This window comes from Lactuca saligna, chromosome 8 (genome assembly GCF_052625555.1).
Source record: "Lactuca saligna cultivar CGN05327 chromosome 8, ASM5262555v1, whole genome shotgun sequence".
NCBI classification, from domain to species: Eukaryota; Viridiplantae; Streptophyta; class Magnoliopsida; order Asterales; family Asteraceae; genus Lactuca; species Lactuca saligna.
The window spans coordinates 21,514,270-21,539,329 of NC_136424.1; the positions used below are offsets into that span (position 1 = coordinate 21,514,270).

Genomic DNA, 25,060 nt, shown 5'->3' on the forward strand with positions numbered 1-25,060 from the left:
TTTACGGTTATACCCTTGGGCTCTAAAACACAAACCGAACTCTCGGATCACCTAATCTACATTAGCCACATCCAAAGGGTCTAAATCTCTCCATCCCCAAGGCCCATAGACTTATGATAACCGATCCTTGGGTCACGACCCCTAATTAGGAAATGATTCAAAACAAGACGTTACACTGGGTGGGGGTATAACACCTGCATTTCAGCGGTGAGAGTGATAACAAATGAGTATCAATTGAAAGGTGAGTCTCTTCATTGTACTCGTGGTTCGAAGGCACCAATGTCGGTCCACTATATTCTGTTTATAGGATGATAGCTGTCATTGTGACACTTATTGATATGCTTATATGTGCTTGTTGTCTATGTGCTCTTGCTGATGTTATTGTATGCTTAGTTTTAGGGGTGAAATCGAACCAGTACCGGTTGAAAGATACTGAAGGAGTTGCAATAGACTCATGGTTGAAACAGACCCAGTACCGGTTGACAGATAACGAAGGATTTTAAATAGACTTATGAGTGAAATAGAACACGTTTAGTTCTGTTTGTTATGTATGTTTTGTATGGGGTATTTTGGGGGAAATCACTAAGCTTTGTGGTTATAGTTTTATGTTTATGGTTTCAGGTACTTTTGGGTTGAAAGGGTAGGGCCCGAGATGATCGTACTGCATCCATTAGTATCCCACATTTTATGATATGATTTTTACTCTGATGACTACTTTATACATTAATGCATTTTGATGGATTTTGGAATGAATGAATGATGGTTTTGATAGTTTTAAAAATAAATTTTTTACATAGTATTTTTAGGATGTTAGAAGTTGGTATTAGAGACTAGGTTTGAGGGATTCAGGCACACTCTCGGGTGTGTCTGAACTCAAACAAAGGAATTTGTAGTATCTTTGAAAGAAAATGAATTTTCTAAATATATTTTTTATAAAGAAAAGGGGTGTGATGCGTGCAATCAGCTGAGCTCAAGTAAGTATTTCCTAGATACCCATACATGTCTATTGTTTCAGTGTATGTATATATGAATAGCATGCTAAATTTAGTGCAAATTATCTGTTCAGAATCACATGGTAGGATGCTAGGAGAGATGCCTTTGTATGTCGGCTATATGAGCCTTTAGAATTGTAGGCTAGTATAGATTTAAGATGATTAGATAAAGTGGACTGATTAGGTAGAGCACTGGTTTAGAACTCAATACTCAAATGCTTCTTGCTTTGTGCTTCTATGGACTCCACTAGTTTCAGCTAGTTATTAAGAGAATACGTTAAATTACATGTTCAAAGGATTAGATAATTTTTGAAGGTTAGGATTAATCTTATTGTGTAGCTATTATTTGAGTCCAATTATTGTAGGGTGAGACCTAACAGTTGAATATTATTTGGTGCCATAACATGTAAGTGCATTCGCAAGGTAGTTAGAAGGTATTGGAGGGAGTATCTTCTGTAGACAATGGAAGAGAGGGGTGTGGAAAGGAACCATAAGAAAGCCTAGGAAATATCTTAGCGCGTTGTGCGCTCTATAGTGCAAGTGAAGTAATTGATAGTAGGTAAGTAACTTGAAGGATTTGAGACAGTCCTTGGAGAAGGTATAAATAGGTGTGGAAGGTAGTATCGGGCCTGTACTACTAAACGCACATGATCCATACCCGAGACAATGAAGTCCTTTATAATTTTGAGAAACTTTGGGAGAGTGAACCTATTCGTGTGTGTATTGATTGTTTATGTATTGTTACTAGCATGGTGATGACACGTGGTAGAGTAGGAGCTTTAGGATTTAGATCTGGTTCGAGCATGAGCACCGAACCAACTGACGAGGGACTACACGAGTTTTGTAACACCTCGACTCCCAGGTATAAGTTTTAATGCATTATATACATGTTTAAGGACCTACTTGATGAGTTTGTTTCCCCAACTCGTCGTGTATAGGCGGGTTATCCAACATGGATTATTGGACCTACTCGATGAGTCAGAGGACCCCAAATCGACGAGTAGGAGCTGGAAAATGAAACCCTAATTTTTAGGCTTTGCACCCTATTTAAAGAACATTAAGTCCTTTCTTACACCCCCTTACCACCTCTTGACGGCAATAAGAAAGCCTAATCAGTCTAGACCTAGTTCTTGAGTGTTTGTGAGATTCAAAGAGTGATTTTGGTGCATTTTGTGAAGAGGGTTTGAAGGCTAAGGATCTTGGAGCAAAGAGAAGTTTATGGATCTGACTCTACTTCATCTTGGCATCATTTTGAAGGTAACAATTTGTTACCTTGACTTTCCTCTAGCTAGATCTCTCCATGCTTAAGTTTAGGTCCATTTTAGCATATATGTGAACCATTTTGGGTATTGGCCATGATCTGAAGTTGTAACTTCAGATCTGGACTTCTCTAAGTCTCTATAGCCATAAATTTATCGGATTTAGCAGGTTGGGCCTTTCTCTTTGGGTTAAACCTTTCCCTTAGCTTGGTTTTGGCATTTAGGACCATGCATGTACGTAAAGTTTGCAACTTTATGTGGAAACGATGCAATGGGAAGTTAGATCTGCAATATGGAGCCTTGGGGTGGCTTAAAAACGTCTGGATGAGAAATATACTACATGAACTCGACGAGTCGCATAGCTGACTCGACGAGTCAAATGAATATTTTCCCGTATTTGATTTTGCATGAACTCGGCGAGTCAGTAAGATGACTCGACTAGTCAATTAGGGTTTTTCCCGATATCTGGACACGTATGGACTCGACGAGTTGGTTGGAAACTCGGTAAGTCAATTAGGGGTTTGGTGATTTATGAGTTCTTAAGAAACTCGACGAGTTGCTAGCTGCACTCAACGATTCGGGTCAACATGGACTGTTCACTTTGACTTTGACCAAGGGTTGACTAGTTTCACTCCGTGCGTGGGGGGGGGGGGTATTTTGGTAGTTTGGGAATTTTTTGAAGTGGATCATTGGTGGATGTAGGTGTTGGACTTAGAGCTGGAATTGGTGGAGTTTGACTTTATCACTTCGAGCTACTTGTGAGGTGAGTTCTCCTCACTATATCAACAGGGTCTAAGGCACCAATACCGACCCTTTTCGAATTTGTATCCAGGTTATTTGCATGATATGCTTTATGGTTTGTATTATGGTTATATGATTGTTTCCATGTTAGTGATCTGTTAGATCGGTATCCTGGGTATAGGATGGTTGCTATGTTAGTGATCGGTTAGATCGGTATCCTGGTTATAGGATGGTTGCCATGTTAGTGATATGTTGGATCTGTATGGCTATCTGTACATGCTAGCTAGCATATGACATTTATGTGCACATGTTTGTGGGTTGGGGGATTGGGTTGAGGCAGGTCCTGCTTTGTATTGTAGGCCAAGAGACACAGGACGGGCCGAATAGACTGCAAACCCGGTTAGGGCATACTGGTCATGCTGAAGGCCTGACGAGCGGTCCGGATAGGCTGAAGGCCATGAGAGGTGGTCCAGACGTGCCGATGGCTCGAAGAGCAGTCCAGATGGATTGATGGCCTATGAGATGGTCCAGTCAGACTGATGACTCATTATGCATGTTGTGTTTGTTTAAATGATATGGTTATATCGGTATGGCGTTGGTATTTTGGGGGAAAAACACTAAGCTTCAAGGTTACAGTTGTTGATTTTATTTCAGGTACTTTTGACGACTGCGGGAAGGCCAAGGCGTGATCGTGCACCTCCTTATATTTTTATGATTTGATTATGGGGATACTCTGATGTTTAAACTATTTTGAAAACAAATTGTAATAACTTAATGGTTTTAAATGTTTTAAAAAGTTCAAATTTGGGATGATTTTTGGCATGGGAATTCTTAGATTGACCATCATTATGCTTGTGGGGGTTACGGGTTGGTGATGACTTGTTAGAAAGTCTAGAGTATATTTAAGGTTTTTGGGAATACTTTTTGGATTGGGTTTGAGTGAAATTCGATCAGGATGTTTAAGTATTCTTTCTGTATGGTTTGGTGGTGTTCCTAGTATGGAAACTAGGGGTAAGTTCAACGATTGGATGGTCGTTAGTCTTAGGGTAAGGTTTCTGAAGTTTAGATTGATGGGTTCCCGGTTTCAGGGAGAATAGTGATGAAGTTGGTATCATATAGTTAATGAGAGAAAGATAGTTGTTGCAATTGGGTATTTTCAAGTTATTGAGTTGTTTGTTGGCAGTTGTGGGTTTCCGAGTGGTCTATCGAGTTTTCTAATATGACTTGTTTTCGAATTGGTTAGACGGATCTTATGAAATTTGTTTGCGTTTTTCAAGAGATTTTAACCAAGACGGATATTGAGGACAAAATTTAGTTTAAGTGGGGGAGAGTTGTAACATCCTGTTTCAAAAAGCTTCTTATTTTAAGATTATGGAGAATAAATGGATCAAGTAAAATCCTTGGGCTTCAAGGGAATAGGGTTTAGACCCTATTTGATGTTGATACTATCGACTATGTGATCCAAGCCCTTGGTTGTGTTATAGAGTCAAAGGGGTAAATAAGGAAAAATGATGTTTCATACTTCTTTCATGGACTAAGGATTTTAGTTCGGTATGTTTGAAGTCAAAAGCAATTATATAGGATTGTGGAGCTCTTCAATACCTTTCCGTGCATATAAATAACGCCAAAACAGAGTTGAAACGAAGAAGTAATGGCTTTTTGAAGTTAAAGCGGTAAACAAAAACTTTTGGGTTATGTTGGACGTACCTAAAAGTTATGTTGGGCATAACGGGTTTTAATGAATTATGTTGAGCGTAATTTAAGTTATGCACAACGTAATCTGGGGAGATCAAAACCCTAAATCTTCAATTGTAAACTCTATTTAAGGGCTCTAACTTATGGGAAACCCTCTCATTACCATCCTCCATCACCTTAGATCATTCCTTGAGAAACCTTAGCCTCATTTATCTTGTTTTTCAGCCTTGGCATCATTTATGAGCTTATTTCTCCATTGGAAGGTTGAATCTTGAAGAGCACAATTGTGGCAAGGAGTATAAAAAAAGAGTTCAAGTATAGATCCAACAAGATCACATAATTCCTATACCATTGTAAGTAAAAAGCTTCTAACATGATCATGGATTTCTTAAATCTAGTTAATTTTTTCATATTTTCCACTTTTTGGTCATTTTAGTGCATAAAGTTTATATCTTTAAAATTTGTGACCTTGTTATGAATAAAGTTGGAAACTTTATCCATCTAAACATCATATTGATTCAGATATGAAGGTTGGAGAGTTGGACTTAATGGATTAAGTTGAGAAAGATGCATTTTTGGTCCCTTTGAGACTTAAAGACTAGATATTGGTTGTTTGGACCATCCTAATGGATAAAGTTGGAAACTTTATCCATTATGGAGCTAGTAGGAATTAGATATGAGATTTTAGTGAAAGGTCTTAATGTATTAAGTGCTTAAAATGAAAATTTGGATATAGAGACATACGCTAGGCGTACTTAAGGATACATAACGCGTAGCTTGGTTGGACCCCATATTATGGAATAAGGCTCTACGCCATACGTAGAGCTGCAGTACGCAACGCGTAGGTCAATGAAAGTTAACCTTGACTTTTTGATCTGTTTACTTTTGGTCAACTGTGAAGGGTTGAGGACTTAGAAGGGAAAAATAGTCTTTTTACCAAATGGGGATTTATCTTAGTATTTGGAATTTCTAAGTTGGAGTTTTTTCCTTAATTTCTAATTAGGGTTTGGTTGTGGATGTGTTAGTAGGAGGGACTTCAGCACTGACAGCTCGTGTGTGTGTGATCTATTCATTTACTGATTGAGGTGAGTCTGCTCACAATATTTGCGGGTCAAAAGCACCAATGCCATCCTATTGATTTGTGTTTATAGGATGCTAGCTATCCGTGTTACTCTTACATGTATTGTATGTGTTTGTATGTATATCGGGCGGGGTTGATGCCAGGTGGGGCCTGGTGAATGTGTTGGGTGGGGCCCATCGCATGTTACCGATAGATCTGTACCGGGCGGGGCCCGTTGTATGTATGGTATGTGGTATTTTGGGGAACCCACTAAGCTTTGTGCTTACGGTATATGTTTAACATGTTTCCAGGTATATACAGTTTCAAAAGGAAGAAGGCGACTTGATCGCACTGCATCCCTTGGAGATTATTCTGCATTAATTGCTTATGATTTTACTATGATGTTTTGAGGATATATTTACTCTGATTGTCTTTTGGGTTAATGACAGAAAGGTTTTGGCTTACTAAAAATGAAATTTTTACTCGGTATTTTTGGGACGTTACAAGTTGGTATCATAGTCTTGGTTTGAGGGATTCGGGCATACTCTCGGGTGTGTCTGAACTCAAACTGAGTAATTCTAAAATATTTTAAAAGAAAATTATTTTCTAAAAAGATTATCTAAGAAAAAGAGGATGTGATGCATGTAATCAATCGAACTCAAGTAAGTATTTCCCAAAATACCCATACATGTGTTATGCTTATTGTATTGATATGAGTATATGAGAATTTCATGCTAGATTAGGGATAAGGACCTATTCAGGATTTGCATGATAGAATGTTAGGAGATATACCTTTATATGCCTGTTGAATGAGCTTTTGGAACTACATGCTAATATAGATTTCAAATTGTTAGATAAAATGGCATGATTAAGCGAAGCACTGGTTGAAAGATACCGAATGAGTTGAAATAGACTCAGGGGGTGAACTAGACCCATTACTTGTTGAAAGATATTGAGGGAGTTGAAATAGACTTAGGGGTGAAATAGACCTAGTTTAGTTTCTGGCAGCTATCTATGTTTTTATGGGGTATTTTGGGGAAACTCATTAAGTTTTGTGTTTACAGTTTTATGTTTATAGTTTTAGGTACTGCTGGTTTGAAAGGGAATGACCCGGCATGATCGCACCGCATCCATCAATATTCTACATTTTATGATATGATTTGTACTCTGATGACTACTTTATACATTATCACATTTTGATTGATTTTGGAATGAATGAATGATGGTTTTGATAATTTTACAAATAAATTTTTTACATAGTATTTTTGGGACGTTACACCCTTTTTCTCTCTCTGCCACTTATCCCCTAACCATTGACTGACGGGTTTTTTTCTATCCATTTTGTTTTTTGGCCACAAATTTTTTTTTGAAAAAAAATCTAAAAAAATCAAAATTCTTAAAATTTATTTCTCTACAACATGAGCATAATCATGAAAATTTACAGGAAAATTATATATATATATATATATATATATATATATATATATATATATATATATATATACCTAGAAAAAAATTCTGCAAAAATAATGAAAATTTAAGGGATAGTTCTACTCCTTACACTAAAGACTCTGTAAAAATATTTTTTCTAAATAAAATAAGTTTTTGAAGTGTTTATTTCTAATTTTAAGAAATGTAAGTTTTTAAAAAATTTGATGAACATAATATGATCTAAAGTGTGATGATTCAAAAAAAAACTTTTGATCCAACTTATTTATGAACCCTAATTTGTTATTATTTAAAAATATTTAGACTCAAATATTTTATAATTCTTAATTATATCTATTATGATTAAGAAATTAAATGATGTAAAATATATAATGATCCATAAATTTTTCTTTGAACAGAAAGTTTATTTAATTGAATATTTTATTGATCCAAAGTCATATGATTCAAAATAACTTAGATTCCAAATTTTATGATGCAAAAATAAATTATTCAAAAAAAAGTATGAATATAAAATATTATGATCGTTAATATTTTTTTATTTAAAATTTTATAACTGTTAAACATAAAAAAGCTCAAACCAATATTTGGTTAAAAAAACAAAAACACTAGTATCTTCAAGTATGTAGTATTGATATTAAAAAAATAAATAAATGAAAAAAAACGAAAAAAAAATTAAAAAAAAACAAATAAAACAAAAAAAAAAAACAAATAAAATTAAAAAAAACATTTAAACCGAGTATATATCTCTTTAACTTTTTTTTTAAACAATTAAAAAAAAAACTAAAATACACGAAAATAAATAATAAAACCCATTTAAATGATGTTACATGGACGTTCGTCGCACGCGATTAAATCATCAAGTTCGTATTAATTATCACAGACATGGGTTGTTTGCGAATGCATCACGCCCAAATATTGAATTCGACATTTGTGCTCTTAACGAAATTGGTGGTGGAGAATTGTCCTCGTAGTCCTCACCGAAACTGGACAATATATATATATATATATATATATATATATATATATATATATATATATATATATATATATATATATATATGCTTAAGTTATTATATTCTAACTAATTATTGTGTGGATATCATATGCTATGAAAATTACTAAGAGAATAAGTTGTTTAACAATGCGAATATGTTCAACCTTACAAAAATATCATCATTTTCATGCATTCTCGCTAATTATTATTTATTTTTGTTCTCACACATCGTTTTTCACTCATTTTCATTCTGACAGAATACGGCCCAATAAAACATTCTGACGACATTCTGATAAAAATGAGAATAATAATAATAAATGTATAATAACCTTATACAAGACTTAATTAGTGTGAATGTGTGTTAATGACAATAGTTATGTAAGAATGAACATATTTATATTATCAAACAACATATTTTCTTTATCATTCTCATAGAATACGATATTTGCACCATAATTAGTTAGAATACTTGAACTTAACGCTCTCTCTCTCTCTCTCTCTCTCTGTATATATATATATATATATATATATATATATATATATATATATATATATATATATATATATAAAACCAAAATCAAATAAAAAGGAAAATTTTGATAGGAAGTTAAGAAACTTTTTATATTAATATTCTTTTAGCGAACAAACAAAATTAATCATTATATAGTTTAAATAAATAATATGAATTTATATGTAAAAATGTGGGTTTTAAATGTAATAATACTTATTATACATTGAAATATGTATTTTTTTTAAAACATATATTTATTTGTAAAAATACTTTATTTATATGTAATATATGTTTTTTTTGAACAAATTATTTAAATATATGTATTTTATGAAATGATATTCTTTCAACAAATTATGTAAGATTCATGGTAAAATATGTATGAAAAAAAAGATTAATACCTACGTTTATACAAAAAAAATTGTTTAATGATTAAATATGTAAAAAACTTTAATAACTTAATGTATACATAAAAACTTATAATCTCCTGTCATAAAAACTTTTATATATATATATATATATATATATATATATATATATATATATATATATATATATATATATATATATATTTATAACCAAAATCAAATAAAAAGGAAAATTTTGATAGGAAGTTAAGAAACTTTTTTTATTAATATTCTTTTAGCGAACAAACAAAATGAATCATTATATAGTTTAAGTAAGTAATATGAATTTATATGTAAAAGTGTGGGTTTTAAATGTAATAATACTTATTATACGTTGAAATATGTATTTTTTAAAAACATATATTTATTTGTAAAAATACTTTATTTATATGTAATATATGTTTTTTTGAACAAATTATTTAAATATATGTATTTTATGAAATGATATTCTTTGAACAAATTATGTAAGATTCATGGTAAAATATGTACGAAAAAAAAAATTAATACCTACGTTTATAAAAAAAAAATTAATGATTAAATATGTAAAAAACTTTAATAACTCAATGTATACATAAAAACTTATGATCTCCGGTCATAATGATATTTATTAAACAAACTAAAAAAATTTAATGATAAATCAAACACAAAAATAATTTTAATATCTAAATACTTACAACATTTAAAATTACATCTTCCTTTTTTTTAAATTCACTAAAAGTTTCATTATAAAAAGCATTAGTTGTCTAATTGTGTACTTAGGAACCACTTTTTAAAGAATAAAGTTGGATTGTTGGAGTCGTGAACTTATAGTCACTTGGGCTTTATGTTTGCTTTTATTAATTTGAGTCCAACCCAAAAACCAAGTGGTTGAGAGGGCACCACTTGTTAAAAAGAATCTAATCTCTTTTTTTAATCCACCTCATGTAAAAAACAATTATGCCGTTGAGGGTACTTCTCCCTTACCTTATATCTAAGTATAATCTTCAAATAACATGACAATTTCCCTTCAAGTTTAGCGTAACACTAGCATTTTTGTGATTCGACCAGACTAGTTCCTTTTCCTCACCAACACTCTATCTGTAAACACATGAACATAAGGTGAGGTGCACACTTTTATTGTAAATGTTTGTGCAACGATGTGCTTGTGCATACTTTTGTGTAACATAATAGATTTAATTATAATATATGGAAAAGTCATAACTAAAATCAACTCTACACATGCTCATTTGGAGTTAAATGAAAAAACAACAATATAACTATCAATACTCATGATGCATTGATGCTATCCTAGAAAATTTATGGGTTGATAATCGGAGCTTCTTCCATGTCGGACTTAGTGAGACCCACTAAAAGTTAAGTCGGAAGGTGGAAGAGGGAGTAGGCGGTGGAGATGATTGGTTGGAGATCCAGAGGTGGAGATGAAAAATGGAGAAGAAAGAGAAATATGATGATTTTCTGGTCTAACTATGGTGGTTTTGGTGGACCTATGTATTTTAAAAAAAATAAATTAAATTAAATAGGTGATAGTTATGAAAAAAAATAGAAAATGTATTTCAATCATTATATGTGCATTAGAGACCTAAGGAAAAAAAAAATAAGAACCAAACTTGTGATTTTTTGTAAAACACATATACTATGTAATTTAGTGCAATTTTTAGTAATACGTATTTTAATTTTATATATTTAATAAAATAACTTAACCAAAATAATATTAACATAAAAAGAAAAAGTCCTCCTAAAACTACTCAAACAGTAATAAATGCTAACACTTCATTTATCAAATAAGCAACCAACTTGAATATTACTAATTACTAATGTTAAGTGGTTTTGAAATAATAATAAGTGGTCCTTGTAACATTGCAAGTGGAGATGCTGTCATGCTATGTGGTAGTAGTATGTTATTGTCGATGTGATGAGCGATAGGTATTTGTCATAACTAAAATTGAATAAATTGAAAGTCAAAATTATGGGTATTTAGGTTTGACTATTTGTGTGCATATAGCAGAAATAGACACTTGGAACTAAGACAATTCCACATCACCCAAGTATCTTGATGGACTAATCAATCATTAATAAAACACGAACGTGGGCGCAACATATTTGGCCACATTGTTTGTGGGGCTTCAAAATGTCAACAAAGGATGCACATCGACACAAACCGATAAAGTCTCCTAAATTGTACTCTCTAACTGAAATTTATTATTAAATAAATGATCTTTTCGTAAATTTGATTTATTGTATACATCGTAAGTAATTCATTAGTAATCAAGTATTTTTTTTTATGAAATTTATTATTAAATAAATGATCTATTCAGTCTAAAATTGGAAAAATGGTTTTGAAAACTAGGAATATGAAATTTATCTATCCTAATCCGGTCATTTCCATCTTTTAAAAGAACTTGAGATTCGAATACATGGTGAAAAAGAATGTTGTCAACACGGTATTGTTGATCTCGTGTATTTTGATTTTATATAGGCAAAATAATTACCTTTTAGTTTTATGCAGTGATCAAGTGTAAGGCCAACATGTTTGGGTGATGAAAGTACACTAAGGTCACCCCTTTAACTAGGGATGAGCATCGGAACCGGGTACCCGTTTTTGGAACCGGAACCGCCTCGGAACTGCCGGTTTTGGAACGGAAACCGCCTTAGGCGGTTCCGGTTCCGGTTCCTAAAGTTATGGAACCGCCTTAAGCGGTTCCGGTTCCGGTTCTCGTTTTTTCGGAACCGCTACCGCTGGGTACCCGTCGGAACCGGTTTATATATATATATATATAAATATATATATATATATATATATATATATATATATATATATATATATATATATATATAATTTCATATAAAGGTGTGTTACTTAGACCGGTTTAAAATATATTGGTACGATTTTGTCCGTCTTTGGTCCGAATTGATTTGATTTAGATCGAACTAAATTGTGGTTTTGTCAAAAAAAGTTAACAAAATTAATGCGATCGGGTTACCCGCTATCGGAACCGGAACCGCCGGTTCCGGGACTGGTTCCAAACATTTAAGAACTGCCTAGAGCGGTTCCGATTCCGATTCTAACTTTCTAGGAACTGCCGGTTCCGGTTTTCGCCAAATGAGGCGGGTACCCGCCTACGCTCATCCCTACCTTTAACGCGTGAACACCTCCCAAAACACAAAGTAGGTGTGGTGTGTAGTAAGCCTGCTTAGGCTATATGGAATCGCCACACATGATTTGGGAATATAGGTGATGCCACGTAGATATTGATGGAGTTTCACACCCAAACCACCAGGGTTGGGGGCGGTGTTCACCGGTGGTTAGGTGGTGAACGTGCAAAAAGAAGAGAGAGATAAAGAGTAGAAATGTAAGGGACCAATCAAAAGTCACGTCTTCGTCCGTCTTCAGGGCCACGCCACACCCAAACCACCGGGGCTGGGGACGGTGTTCATGCGTCCTTAGCCCCTCCAGCTCAGCAAATCACGCGTGGATCACTATCCATTCCTGATAGCCTTACTGAGCTTCACAAATAAGACTCTCTCTCTCTCTCTCTCTCTCTCTCTATATATATATATATATATATATATATATATATATATATATATATATATATATATATATATATATATATATACACACACACACACACAAACACAATGAGAGGAGTGAACATAGAGATTCTATGAGTTGCTTAAGTTTAACATCCATATTTTGTAAAAATATCAAAAGTGACACTTATGATGAATATATAATCAGTGTTGGTGCATACTCGATTCATCATATTAAGATTTATGGTAGGTCTACTTTGTTATGTATATTTTATATTGTAGGTTTCGTTTGAGAGAAAAAAAAAATGAAATAGTTAGTCTCATAGTAAGGTTTAATAAAAATCACCATTGAATACAAGAATACATGATGCCTATAAATTTAAATAAAAAATGTAATCTAGGTAATAGAAAAGTAAATATCCTTAATACCAATATTGTCAACGGAACAACTTTCATAAAATTTTATATATTTCTCATACGTTTTCATGAAAATAGTATATGATTTATACGGACGATGCAACGAGAAGCACACACATATAATATATATAAACTTGTTGCAGGTTAGTAAGTACGTATTTTTATTTTTCTTTTTATTAAATTTATTGTAGTCATTCAATGAATAATTAAATAATTCTTACTAAATTATATTTTATGCAAATTGTTATACACTTACACTATTTCGGCTAAAGGGAGTAGTTTTTTTTTTTTTTTTTTTTTTTTTTTTTTTTCTTCGTAACTTCTCAATCATAATCACAATTTACTTTTTATCGATTAGTAACCCTTACATGAATTTAGTAAATATTGATTTTATTTATTTTGTCCCATTTAAAAGACAATTGGATATTTTATATGGTTGAACTTCTTTATTAAATTATAGAGTAAATTACACGAATGGTCCCTATGGTTTAAGGTAATTTGCACGTTTGGTCCCCAACTAATTTTTTTAACTCGGAAGGTCCCTACTGTTTGTTTTTGTTACACGCTTGGTCCCTATCTTACCTAAAAAGACTATTTTGCCCTTGATTTTTTAATTTATTTAAATAAACACACTCCCAACCCCACTACACTCACCTTACCCTACCTATCCCATCATCTTTCCCTAATCAAATAATAGTCTTTTTAGGTAAGATAGGGACCAAGCGCGTAACAAAAAGGGACCAAACACGTAACAAAAACAAACAGTAAGGACCTTCCGAGTTAAAAAAGTAAGTTAGGGACCAAACATGCAAATTACCCAAACCATAGGGACCATTCGTGTAATTTACTCTTAAAAAAATTAGTTGGGACCAAACGATGCAAATTACCCTAAACCATAGGGACCATTCGTGTAATTTACTCAAACAAATATAAAATTATCATTTTTTTTGTTTCTAATTATATTTCTTTTTCTGTTTTTTTCGTTTCATACCAACTCGATTACACAACGAATTAATTGTTTTCTTCTATTTCCTTTTATTTTCCCCCCTTAATCTATGAAACTTGAAAACAGAACCTTTTAAAATTTCTAAATGTGCATTATATTTTAAGAAATGATTTGTTTACTTCAATTCTTTTATTGCCACAATCTATAGTTCTTCAAACCTCACACGACGAAGATTGCGAATCTACTTTTATAACAAAAAATGAAACCATTTATCAAAAATAAATAATTTGTGTTTGTGCGTGAGATTGAGAATGAGTTGAGCAGCATCTAAGTTTTAACATGTGTCCTCTTCTTCTAAATCTCACTTTCATGGACAGACTTTCCCTCCTTCAGCCTCACCTTCATATATAAATATTCATTGTTATCTCTCTTTGTTAATTCATATTTGTGTTTGGTAAGCTAAATTCCAGCTGTCTACACTAGCAATTCCATTCACTTCTCCATATTTATGCAATTCAGTGTCTTCCATCTTCATGATTTTCTCCCTTTCTTTCTCTACTTAAATTCTCTCCACATGGATTTATTTGGAACTTTGTAGTTCGTGAATTTGCCCCAATTTTGAACACAGATCACCGAAGGTATCTCGTCTCCTTCTTAATCTTCTGTAATTTTTTCTTTATTACTATGGAATTAAGCCGTTTGTGAGTTCTAATTAAACAACTCTTACCTCTGTTTTGCTATGGCTTTTAAGTTCTGATCACGATGTTGATTCTTTCATCATACATTGATTTCGATTTCTTTCTTTTTATTTCAGTTATGGTTTTGGCATCTTTGTAGCCAACTCCAATTCAAAATCAGATATCGATGAAAATAATTGGTTATTAGAGTGAAAAAAAGTGAATATAATGAAAGATTTTTTATGTATAATTATTTATAACTATTCACAATGTTAATTATTTATGTATTAATAATTTATGGTTTGTAATTTTGATTAATTTGAGTAATTTTCATACATCTAACAATTTAAGCATAAAAGAAAGAAGTGCTTCACATGGATGATTTAGTCGTATCCAAATGGCCAAGATGGCAACTTTTATATTCTTTTAATTTGTTTATATATAAAGTATTATAAGTTTAATTAACAAGTCAAACACTTTTATAAATTTATAACCTTTACGAGAGATGACATGCTCATCGACAACCAAATGCCTCATAAGATGTAAGCCATGATCGATTAACATTCAAAAGTCAAAAATGATTTTATTAATAAAAAACATAGTGTTTAAAGATTCTTTACTTAACTTCATCCACATATATGCCTAGTAATGTCATTTTACTCAAAATCAATACTTATTATTATCGTAATCATTACATTACTTTCCTTTTGCTTAAAGACTCCATGTTCTTGATGATCTTTATTTGGCATCGAGTGATTCTTTGCAAACAGACCATCATTCTTGCAAAAATATGAAAAGGTCAAATGTTGTACAGATCTTTGTACCTTTTATTTAGTGGGTCATCGTATATCTTATACCATTTACATGTCTAAATTTGTCCAAAAAAATGCTAATTCTTATTCTTACAAAACAAACCCTATATTTTTCAGGCAATGAAAGGCATGAGATGTTTCTCCTTCTCCCATAGAGACAAAACCAATGATACAAAGACTACAAAATCTACCTCCGATTCATCACCTTCCATATCCAACGGTCGAGATGAAACCAAATCAGGGTCAGGATTCACTTCCCTCGACGCCTCTGACGTCAGCAACGAATCCTCCACCAGGGTTTCATTCACAACCTTGACTCAAAGACCAAGTCGTAACAGTAACAATAATATCAGAGTGTTCACATTCGCCGAGCTCAAATCCGTCACCAGAAACTTCAGCCGTGCCCTAATAATCGGGGAAGGCGGCTTCGGATGCGTGTATCGGGCTGTTTTACGAACCACAGATGGTTCGAATAAGAAAATAGATGTTGCTGTAAAGCAACTTGGAAGAAGGGGGTTGCAGGTTGGTTTCTTCTTCTAGATTTCATGTATGATTAATTGATTTTATGTAGTTTTTGTTTGATTTTTGTGTAATGTTCAGGGCCACAAGGAATGGATTACGGAAGTGAATGTTCTAGGGTTTGTTGATCATCCGAATCTGGTCAAACTCATTGGGTATTGCGCTGAGGATGATGAAAGAGGGATTCAACGTCTTCTTGTGTATGAATATATGCCAAACAGGAGTGTTCAAGATCATTTATGTAGCAGAGTTCAAACACCGATTCCATGGTCAACACGACTGAGAATTGCACAGGATGCTGCTCGAGGGTTAGCTTACCTCCATGAAGAAATGGAATTTCAGGTACCCTTTCGTCAGACTACATTATACCATTTTAGATTATGAGATTAGATTGGTTGAAATATTGTGTTATGGAAACAGATAATCTTTAGAGATTTCAAATCTTCGAATATTCTCTTGGATGAGAATTGGAACGCGAAGCTTTCAGATTTTGGGTTGGCTAGGCTCGGTCCTTCCGATGGTCTTAGCCATGTCTCGACAGCTGTACGTAATTTTTTTGTGAAATTACCATAATGCCCTCAGTTGCCATATTTAAATTCATGTCATTTTTCTTGATAAAAACAAAACAGGTAGTTGGAACAGTAGGATATGCGGCTCCTGAATACATACAAACAGGGCGTCTCACTTACAAAAGTGACGTATGGAGTTATGGAGTATTTTTATATGAACTTATAACGGGTAGAAGACCATTGGATCTAAACAAGCCAAAAAATGAGCAAAAACTATTGGATTGGGTAAGACCACACATCACTCAAGACATGCGAAAGTTTCAAATGATTTTGGACCCTCGGCTTTCTGGAAACTACTCGCTAAAATCTGCACAAAAGCTGGCTGCTGTTGCTAACAAATGCTTACTTAAACAACCAAGAATGAGGCCAAGAATGAGCCAAGTGTTGGAAATGGTGATCCAGATTGTTGAAGGTGATATGGAGTGGCCGGAAAAAATGGTGTCGCCGCTACCGCCATTGAAGGCGGCTGTGATTGAGAGGAATGGTGGTTGTGAGAGGTCGATAAGGGAGGAGTTGAAGAGAAGGGTGATTGATCCTATAATTGGTGAGAATAAATGGTTGGTTTGTTTGGCTTGGAATCCTAAGCTTGTGAGTACTAATTGAGGAAGTAAGATATAACATATACGATATAAAATATATGATGATATATGACATAAGATATATATGAATTTCATGAAATATGAGAGAGATTATCAACTTTTGTTATATAAATTAGCAACAACGCAATTAACTCGTTTCCAAAAGCATATATAAACTAGCAATAACATAATCAATTAGTTTTATCAAGCGATATTTTTATATCGGCAAACTTTTTAACCTTTCAGATAACACGTAGCGCTTCAAACAAAGTCTTAATATAATAACATTTTATTTATGAAACATTTTAGATTATTTTTTATAAAATAGTAATAAATACTAAGTTTATTATCATAAATCATTGTAGACATTTTGTAAATTTGTGAAACTATATTATATTGTGTGAGATAAGATCATCTACGAAAATGCGATTTTAGAGCATGTTTGACAAAACTATCTAATAGTTGGTAACAGATAGCAAATAGTTGATAGTGTTTTGTTAAACACTATGTGAAATATCTTTTAGATTTGGAACGTTTTATTTAAAATTAAACGATAAAAACTTGTAGTACCAAACATGACTTTTTGTTCAAAACGGAACATTTTGTCAAACGCTAAAAACTCTTGGACATTCTGTGTCTAACATTCCTTCAATGAGCCTATTAATACGACGTAGCTTTAAGATAATCCATGACTAGCTAGCAGTTTATTATAAATTTATAATCCACTTTTATTTTTTATAATTACATATAAAAAATAAACATATTGTACTACAACTATTTTATATTTTTCTAAATAATATCTTAATTATTTAAACTAAAACATTTGAATATTATATAAACATAAATACATTTTTTATAACCAAAATAATAATAATTATTAAATTATATAATAATCAAATAATAATAAATATTTAATTTAATTTGTTAAATGTCTAAATTGTTTAGACATTAATCATAAAACAAACATTACACTAATCATTTTTTGTGCAATGGATGGACTTCGGCGATTTTTTTTTTTGGGAGGGAGAATATATTATATATAAAAACCAATGAGTAGAAGAGGCCATACCAGAATTTTATATTTTAGAGCATAATATATATATAAAATTAATGTATAAGGGCTACATCTAACAAAAAAAAAAAAAAAAAAAAAAAAAATCAACGGGGGCCACAGCCCTCTCGCCCTAATAAAGCTCCGTCTGCATGTGTCTACGAAAAGAGACTATTGGACATCATATTTTTTGTGTTGCTAAAGTCGGTATGGAAGATATTGGTATTTCTAATTTATTATTTGAAGATGACATTATGTTTTTTTAGAAAGTCGTCCTAAAGTTGGAGCTCTTTTGTGGATTCTTCTTTGATTTTATTTCGTATCATGGTTGAAAATAAATCTCCAAAAAAGTAACATCATTGGGATCTATAATCAAACGGTGGAACATTATCCTTTTACTTACCTCGATTTACCGAACGGCAAAAAATTAAAATACGTCAAATGGAAACATGTGAAAGTTTATTGTTTGTATATACATAAAGAAACCGTTCTAATTGGAAAGTGAAAACTATTTTTTCAGGTGGAAGGTTGATTTTTCTAAAAGCCATGTTAGGGTGTCTTAGCAGTTGTTACATGTTGATGTTTAGAGCTCCATATTGAGGTGATGGTTTAGGAATCGAAAGTCTATTATGTTTTTTAATTGACATTTTATTTGTAAATGGTGACGTAGGTTCTTAAATGAACCAACTTCTTTATGAGTTCATATTATCAAACCTATATAATGGATCCTTTATTAAAATTTAGGATGATATATGGATTTCATAAATTTCTTTAGATTTCCTAGATTGTTGGTCCTAGAAAGTAAGACCTCACTTCTCTTACTTTTTATCTGCCACATCATTTTTTTTTTTTTCCTCACCAAAAGTCAGGGTGTATGTAAGGAGAATCTTTCACTTTTTATATATATATATATATATATATATATTAAAAAAACTGAAAAAAAATACTGACCAATCACATAAGGAGAGAAAATGAGGGATAGATCCCGCTCATTTTTTCCGCTCACCCACGATATGGTGTTCTAGGGTGGGGAAAGCTTTCTCTCATTCTTTTCCCCGCAACACACCGTCCGCTATAATAGAAGCTACACAAATAGAAATCGGTTTATCAATAGGATATGGTCAGGTTCTTGGCGTCGAAATCCACATGGGGCACTGAGTAGACACAACTTGATGTTCTGAGCATGCTATAGAGCCTTTTTATTTATTTATTTATTATTTTTTTTCTATCGTTGTATCAAACTGACAAAGGGTTAATGAGATATGGTCTCTAATGGTTCTTCCATGATAGGGTAACCTATAAAAAAAATATGGAATATGTTGTTTTAGTGGTGGATTTCAATTAATATCGATATTTTTTGTTTGGAGACTTTATTTGTACCCTTTACCTACTACAATTAATTTAGACAAAAGAGAGGTGTCAACGTTGGTATTTGTCGTTGCGATTCTGATATTCAATCTAGTGGCTATTTTTTCAATTATTGTACCATAGCTTCCTTTTGACTGAGTCGACAACAAATTACCCGTTAATGGATGATTATGCTAAATATTAGATCTTTTGTAGCATATTTCAAGGCTTTGGTTGGGTAAATAAAAATGCTTATATACGGTCATTCTAAAACCGAATTGAGTAATTTGGTCTTTGTAAATGATCTTATTTTTCATTTGACCAAAAGTGTTACTAAAATGGATTTTCTGGGTGTCAAGGAGATCATACATTTCTTGTTTGCAAAATACATGATATGCTTAGTTTCTCAAATGAAAGTGTCTAATTTTTTTGGGGTCCATCTGATGACCTGCATGTTGGGTCTAGAAAACATTCTGAAGTTGACTTAAGTTGTGTTTGGCGAGCCACACGTAGCTGATAAGCTAGTTTGTTTTTCGAGTTTTTTGAAGTTATCATGTTTGACAATCAATAAAGTAACTTATAAGCTAACTTTTTAAAAAACTAGCTTAGATTAGCTTTTTAAGAGTTTTTTTATTACTAATATTTTCAAATATGTCTCTTAATTAATTATAAAAACACATTCTTTTAAATGTTCTTTATGTAAATTTATATATTTCAGCTAGCTTTTCTGTTAGTTTACCAAACATCATTTTTTATCAGCTAACTTTTCAGCTATCAGCTAACAACTAACTTTTCAGATAACACGCTAAACATAGCCTTACACTATGGGTGTGTTTGGGGAGCCACAGTTAGCTTATAAGGTAACTTATTTTTTGACCTTTTAAGGTGTCATGTTTGGTAAGCCATAAATTAGCTTATAAGATGCCTTATAAGCTAGCCTTTTGATAAGCTACTCCAACAAACGTTTGAAGGAACTTGTTATATTTCTTCCGATTATGCCCTTCATAAAATAGGCAAAAGATATGAACACGCACAAAAAATCAGGAACGTGATTATCCCAAATTACCAATTTCCCTCCAAATCACAAAAACTTTTCCCTCCACCATAGATTTCTATAAAGCCAAGCATTATCAATGTTACTGATTTCTATTAGAAAAGAAGGACATCATTGAAGATACCAATTTGTGGGGGAATCGTTGGGTTTTGCTTTTCATCATCAGGTATGCATCTTTTTGATTTTCTTTATTGTTTCATTAGTTTATTTTACGCAAGATACTTTTCATTCCAAATTGCAATGTCTTTTCAATTATGCAATGTCTGGGGTTAATTTTAAGTTAGTTTATATACAATTACAAATTATGCATGAATATATGTGAAGGAACGAATCAATAAACCAAATAAAAAATGCATAACGAGAAGGAAGAAACTTAAATCTTTTGGTTAACTACCTAATTAAATACTAATAAACGATTTCTTTTAGATCTTTATTCTAGTTTCCTATGCATTGTCCATGAAGTCAAAAACATGGGTCTTGTGGTTCTATCTGTTTTGGTTATTCTCATTTTTTATCTTCCAGTTGATACATTTTTTCTCCCAATTAGTGTTCAAAAATTGTACCAACAGGAAAGATAGAATTAAACAATATGGTAAAACTTACAATAAATCTTACTTGTAGTTCATTAGGCAGTGAGTTGCTTCCCTTCTCCCAGCTTTTTTTTTTTTAAATTATGTTTGATGCTATTTTTGGAGTATTGATCAAGGTGTGTTGTTCAATCTGCACAACTATATTAGGCATACTTCTTTGAAGTTAGTCACTAAATTATTAGGATTGTCAATTACAGGTAACAAAAATTTTAATAATTATTCCTTGGGGTTGATAAACTTATAAAAATTCTTACTTGTGGTTCATTAGTCACTGAGTTACTGCCCTTCTCCCATTTTTTTTTTTTGTTTTTTTAAATGTTTATTTTTGATGCCATAATTTGAGTATTTGGTGTGTTGTTCAAATTGCACAACTATATTGGGCATACTTCTTTGAAGTTAGTCACTAAATTATTAGGATTGTCAATTACAGTTAAAAATAATTTTAGTCATTATTCCTTGGGGTTAATATATTTCCTGTAACTATTTGGTCTTACTTTTTCTGGAGGTGGTGTTGTTTGTTTCTGGTTATTCCTTGCACTATAGCCTTGTATTATGTTCCCCATTTGCTGCTGATTTTTACATACAACACCTGTACAAGGATTTTACATGAAACATGGCTCCAAACAAAGATACCGAGGGAGGGATATCCTGGAACAATGGGAATGCTGTAAAATTTTGTGAGGTTTGTATCGACTACATTACAAAGAATGGATGTGGTCAACTCATGAGATGGAGATAGATAGAAGATTTGTTTGCAGAAAAGATTGGTAAACGATTTAACCTTAAATGCTTAAAGAACAAGTATGATAGCATGAAGAAAGATTGGTGCCTTTGGAAATTTTTAAAAACAGGAGAAATTGGTTTAGGTTGGAACCTAACCACTGGAAAGCTAGATTGTTCGGATGAATGGTAGGATAGAAAGCTAAAGGTATTACTTAGATATTTATATTTGTAGTATTGAGTATTCTTTTGATATTATAGTGTCTTATTAGTTCACGTTATAGGAGAAACCCGATGCAAAGAAGTACCGCCACAAAGGAGTTTATCCATTACTAGAAGAAAAATGGGATCATCTGTTTGGTGATGTTGTGGCAACAGGAGTAGGCTGTGTATCTCCCTCATTAAATCTAGAGTCTGTAGATAAATCAATTAATGTTGTAGACGAGATACCAAATGAAAATGATTGGTCTGATGAGGCTATGCGTGAATACTCTCAATATTCAAGACTAGAGAGTCTAGATAATCAAGAAAATTCTTTTTGGACTAATTTTACTGAAGAGGTTACTGGTAACCCTACAAATTATGATGTTCCTAAACAAAGTAACAAAAGTGTGAAGCGTAGAAAAAGGGAGTCTAGGGGAGCTGTTTTAATGAGGGAGCATATAGAAAAGGTTCACGAAATCTATTCAAATATTGTGGGTTTGATCAAGCAAGGTCCAAACACTAAAAAGGACGATGTAGGACCTAATATTAAGCAGATAATGGAAATTATGAATCGGATAGCTGCAAATGATGATTTTGAGGTTGGTGGGGATATTTGGTGTCATGCGATGCTTATGTTTCGGGATCCAAGTAATAGAGATATATTCTTCGAGATGCCGAGTGATGATGCTAGATTGGCTTGGTTGAAGCTTGCTCATACGAGAAATACAATTTGAAGAATTTAGTTTGAATGGATTTTTTAGTGAATAGTTTTATTTTCAAACTTAATGTTAGTAATTAGTTTGATGTTTATCTTTTCATTGGATTTTAATCTTGTTTATTTGCAATGTTTTGTATTTTAGTTTGGTGTTACCTTCCTACTTGGTATTTATTTATTTTTCTAGTAATGTTATTGTTGAATATAGCTTGCAATGGATGATAATCAAAGGAATCAACTTCTACTTTTAACATTGAGTAGTCTAAAAGAACATGTAGCAGTGGTTAATTATTACTACACTCATATTTACAAGGAGCCGTGTATGAATTGAAAGCAGACAGGAGAAGCGTGGATGAACGAGATCTTGGACGGTCATTCAATACGATGTATTAATGCTTTCCGTATGAGTGCTAGTTTATTTACACAACTATGTGAAGACTTGGAAAAAATTATGGGTTGAAGTCAAGTGATAGAATATCCGTATAAGAAAAGGTTGGAATATTCTTGTATACAATTGCATTAGGTCTTTCTAACAGAGATGTTGCCGAGAGGTTTCAACGTTCTGGAGAGACAATTAGTCGGGCTTTTCATGATGTGTTGGAATCAATATGTGGAAGGAGCAAAGGGTTCATGGGTCTTGCACGTGAGTATATTAGACCTAAAGACGCAACATTTCATTGCATACCGTCTCATATTGAAAATGATAGTCGATATATGCCTTATTTCAAGGTAATTCATTGTGGTGTTTTGTTTTCATATGTTTCAGTATTGTAATTTAATCATTTTCTTAACAGGATTGCATTGGATGCATTGATGGTACTCATATAGATGCATGTATCCCGATGGTCGACCAAATGAGATATAGGGGAAGAAAAGGAGTCCCTACGTTCAATGTAATGGCCGTATGTGACTTTGACATGTGTTTTACGTTTATATCTGTAGGGTGGGAAGGATCGGCGCATGATACTCGAGTGTTCCTTCATGCAATTGAGACACCTTCTATGAATTTTCCTAAGCCCCCCGAAGGTATAATTACTTTTTTTACTTTTTAATATTTGTTGCGTTAACAATCATTTGAATTTATTATTTATCTATTTTTATATAGGAAAATATTATGTAGTAGACAAATGATACCCTGACCGAAAAGGATATCTGGCACCATATCCACGTCTTAGATATCATCAATCATAGTTTGAACATGTACTTCCAACCAATGCTCAAGAGGCTTTTAACCGCATACATTCATCTCTTCGAAGTTGTATTGAACGTTCGTTTGTAGTGTTGAAAAAAGGTGGAAAATATTGAGCAGAATGCCAAAATTTAGTGAGAAGACTCAAATAGATGTGATCATGGCGACATTTACCCTTCATAACTATATCCGAAGAAATGATTCAGAAGATATGATTTTCAACATTGTTCAACAACATAATTACATACCTAGAAAAGAACAGGAGAATTATTCAAGATTTAGTCATGATAATATTCGACAGTCACGACATGAGATGCGAGAAATTCGTGACAATATTGCGAATATGATCTGGAATGCGCGACATTTCACTTAAACATAAATAGTCGTAAAAATGTTATTCAGTATTTTCTTTAATTTATTTTTATGATTTACATATTTGTTTTATAAAAATTGAATCGTTTTCGTAAATGTCCTTTTATGTCATTTTACATTTTCTAACCACCTTATCAGCTAGTTTTTACCAAACACCACATTTTATCAGCTAGGTTATCAACTAGCACCTAGCTTATCAACTAGCAACTACCTTTTCAGACAACAGTCAGTTTTTCAGTTAACATGTAGCTTTTCAGTTAGTCTGCCAAACATAGCCTATGTTTCTTGATTTTCGTCTCAATATACCAATGGACCATATATATATATATAGAGATATATATATATATATATATATATATATATATATATATATATATATATATATATATACACACACACACTCCAATAGTTGTAGTTGAGGTAATCAATGGTGGAACTGTGCATCAATGGTCGTGAACCAAAGATTGCAAATCGATGTTGATTTTTCTCTTGAATTTTTCTAAGGACAAAAAGTAAAAATTGAGGACTAATTGTAGTTGTCATTGGGAATTTATAATAGATTGAGTGTTCAATTTGGGACAAAGAGAAAACTTGGTAATAGTCAGAAAACATACTGACGAGGAGGTTCTCTTGAAAAAACCTTGATGTATGAGGATATGTATCA

At 32.6% G+C, this 25,060-nt stretch overlaps 1 protein-coding gene across 2 annotated transcripts; it reads left to right on the forward strand.

Moving 5' to 3' along the window:
* Positions 1–14,430: 14,430 nt before the first annotated feature.
* LOC145012324 (serine/threonine-protein kinase PCRK1-like) lies at positions 14,431–17,272 on the forward strand. Of its 2 annotated transcripts, none has more exons than XM_078971119.1 (5): positions 14,431–14,637; positions 15,606–16,010; positions 16,089–16,349; positions 16,428–16,550; positions 16,637–17,272. In XM_078971119.1, exons 2-5 carry the CDS (start codon positions 15,609–15,611, stop codon positions 17,177–17,179), a joined length of 1,329 nt encoding a protein of 442 aa, XP_078827245.1. In that variant the 5' UTR covers positions 14,431–14,637; positions 15,606–15,608; the 3' UTR covers positions 17,180–17,272. The 2 variants fall into 2 exon arrangements, with proteins under 2 accessions (XP_078827245.1, XP_078827244.1); XM_078971118.1 differs by lacking the exon at positions 14,431–14,637 and adding an exon at positions 15,364–15,474.
* Positions 17,273–25,060: the final 7,788 nt, after the last annotated feature.

Coding starts and splice junctions, on each gene's coding strand:
- LOC145012324 (XM_078971119.1), top strand. CDS start 15,609: ATGAAAGGCATGAGATGTTTCTCCTTCTCCCATAGAGACAAAACCAAT. Junction 16,011..16,088: donor TTGGAAGAAGGGGGTTGCAG/GTTGGTTTCTTC, acceptor TGTAATGTTCAG/GGCCACAAGGAATGGATTAC. Junction 16,350..16,427: donor ATGAAGAAATGGAATTTCAG/GTACCCTTTCGT, acceptor TTATGGAAACAG/ATAATCTTTAGAGATTTCAA.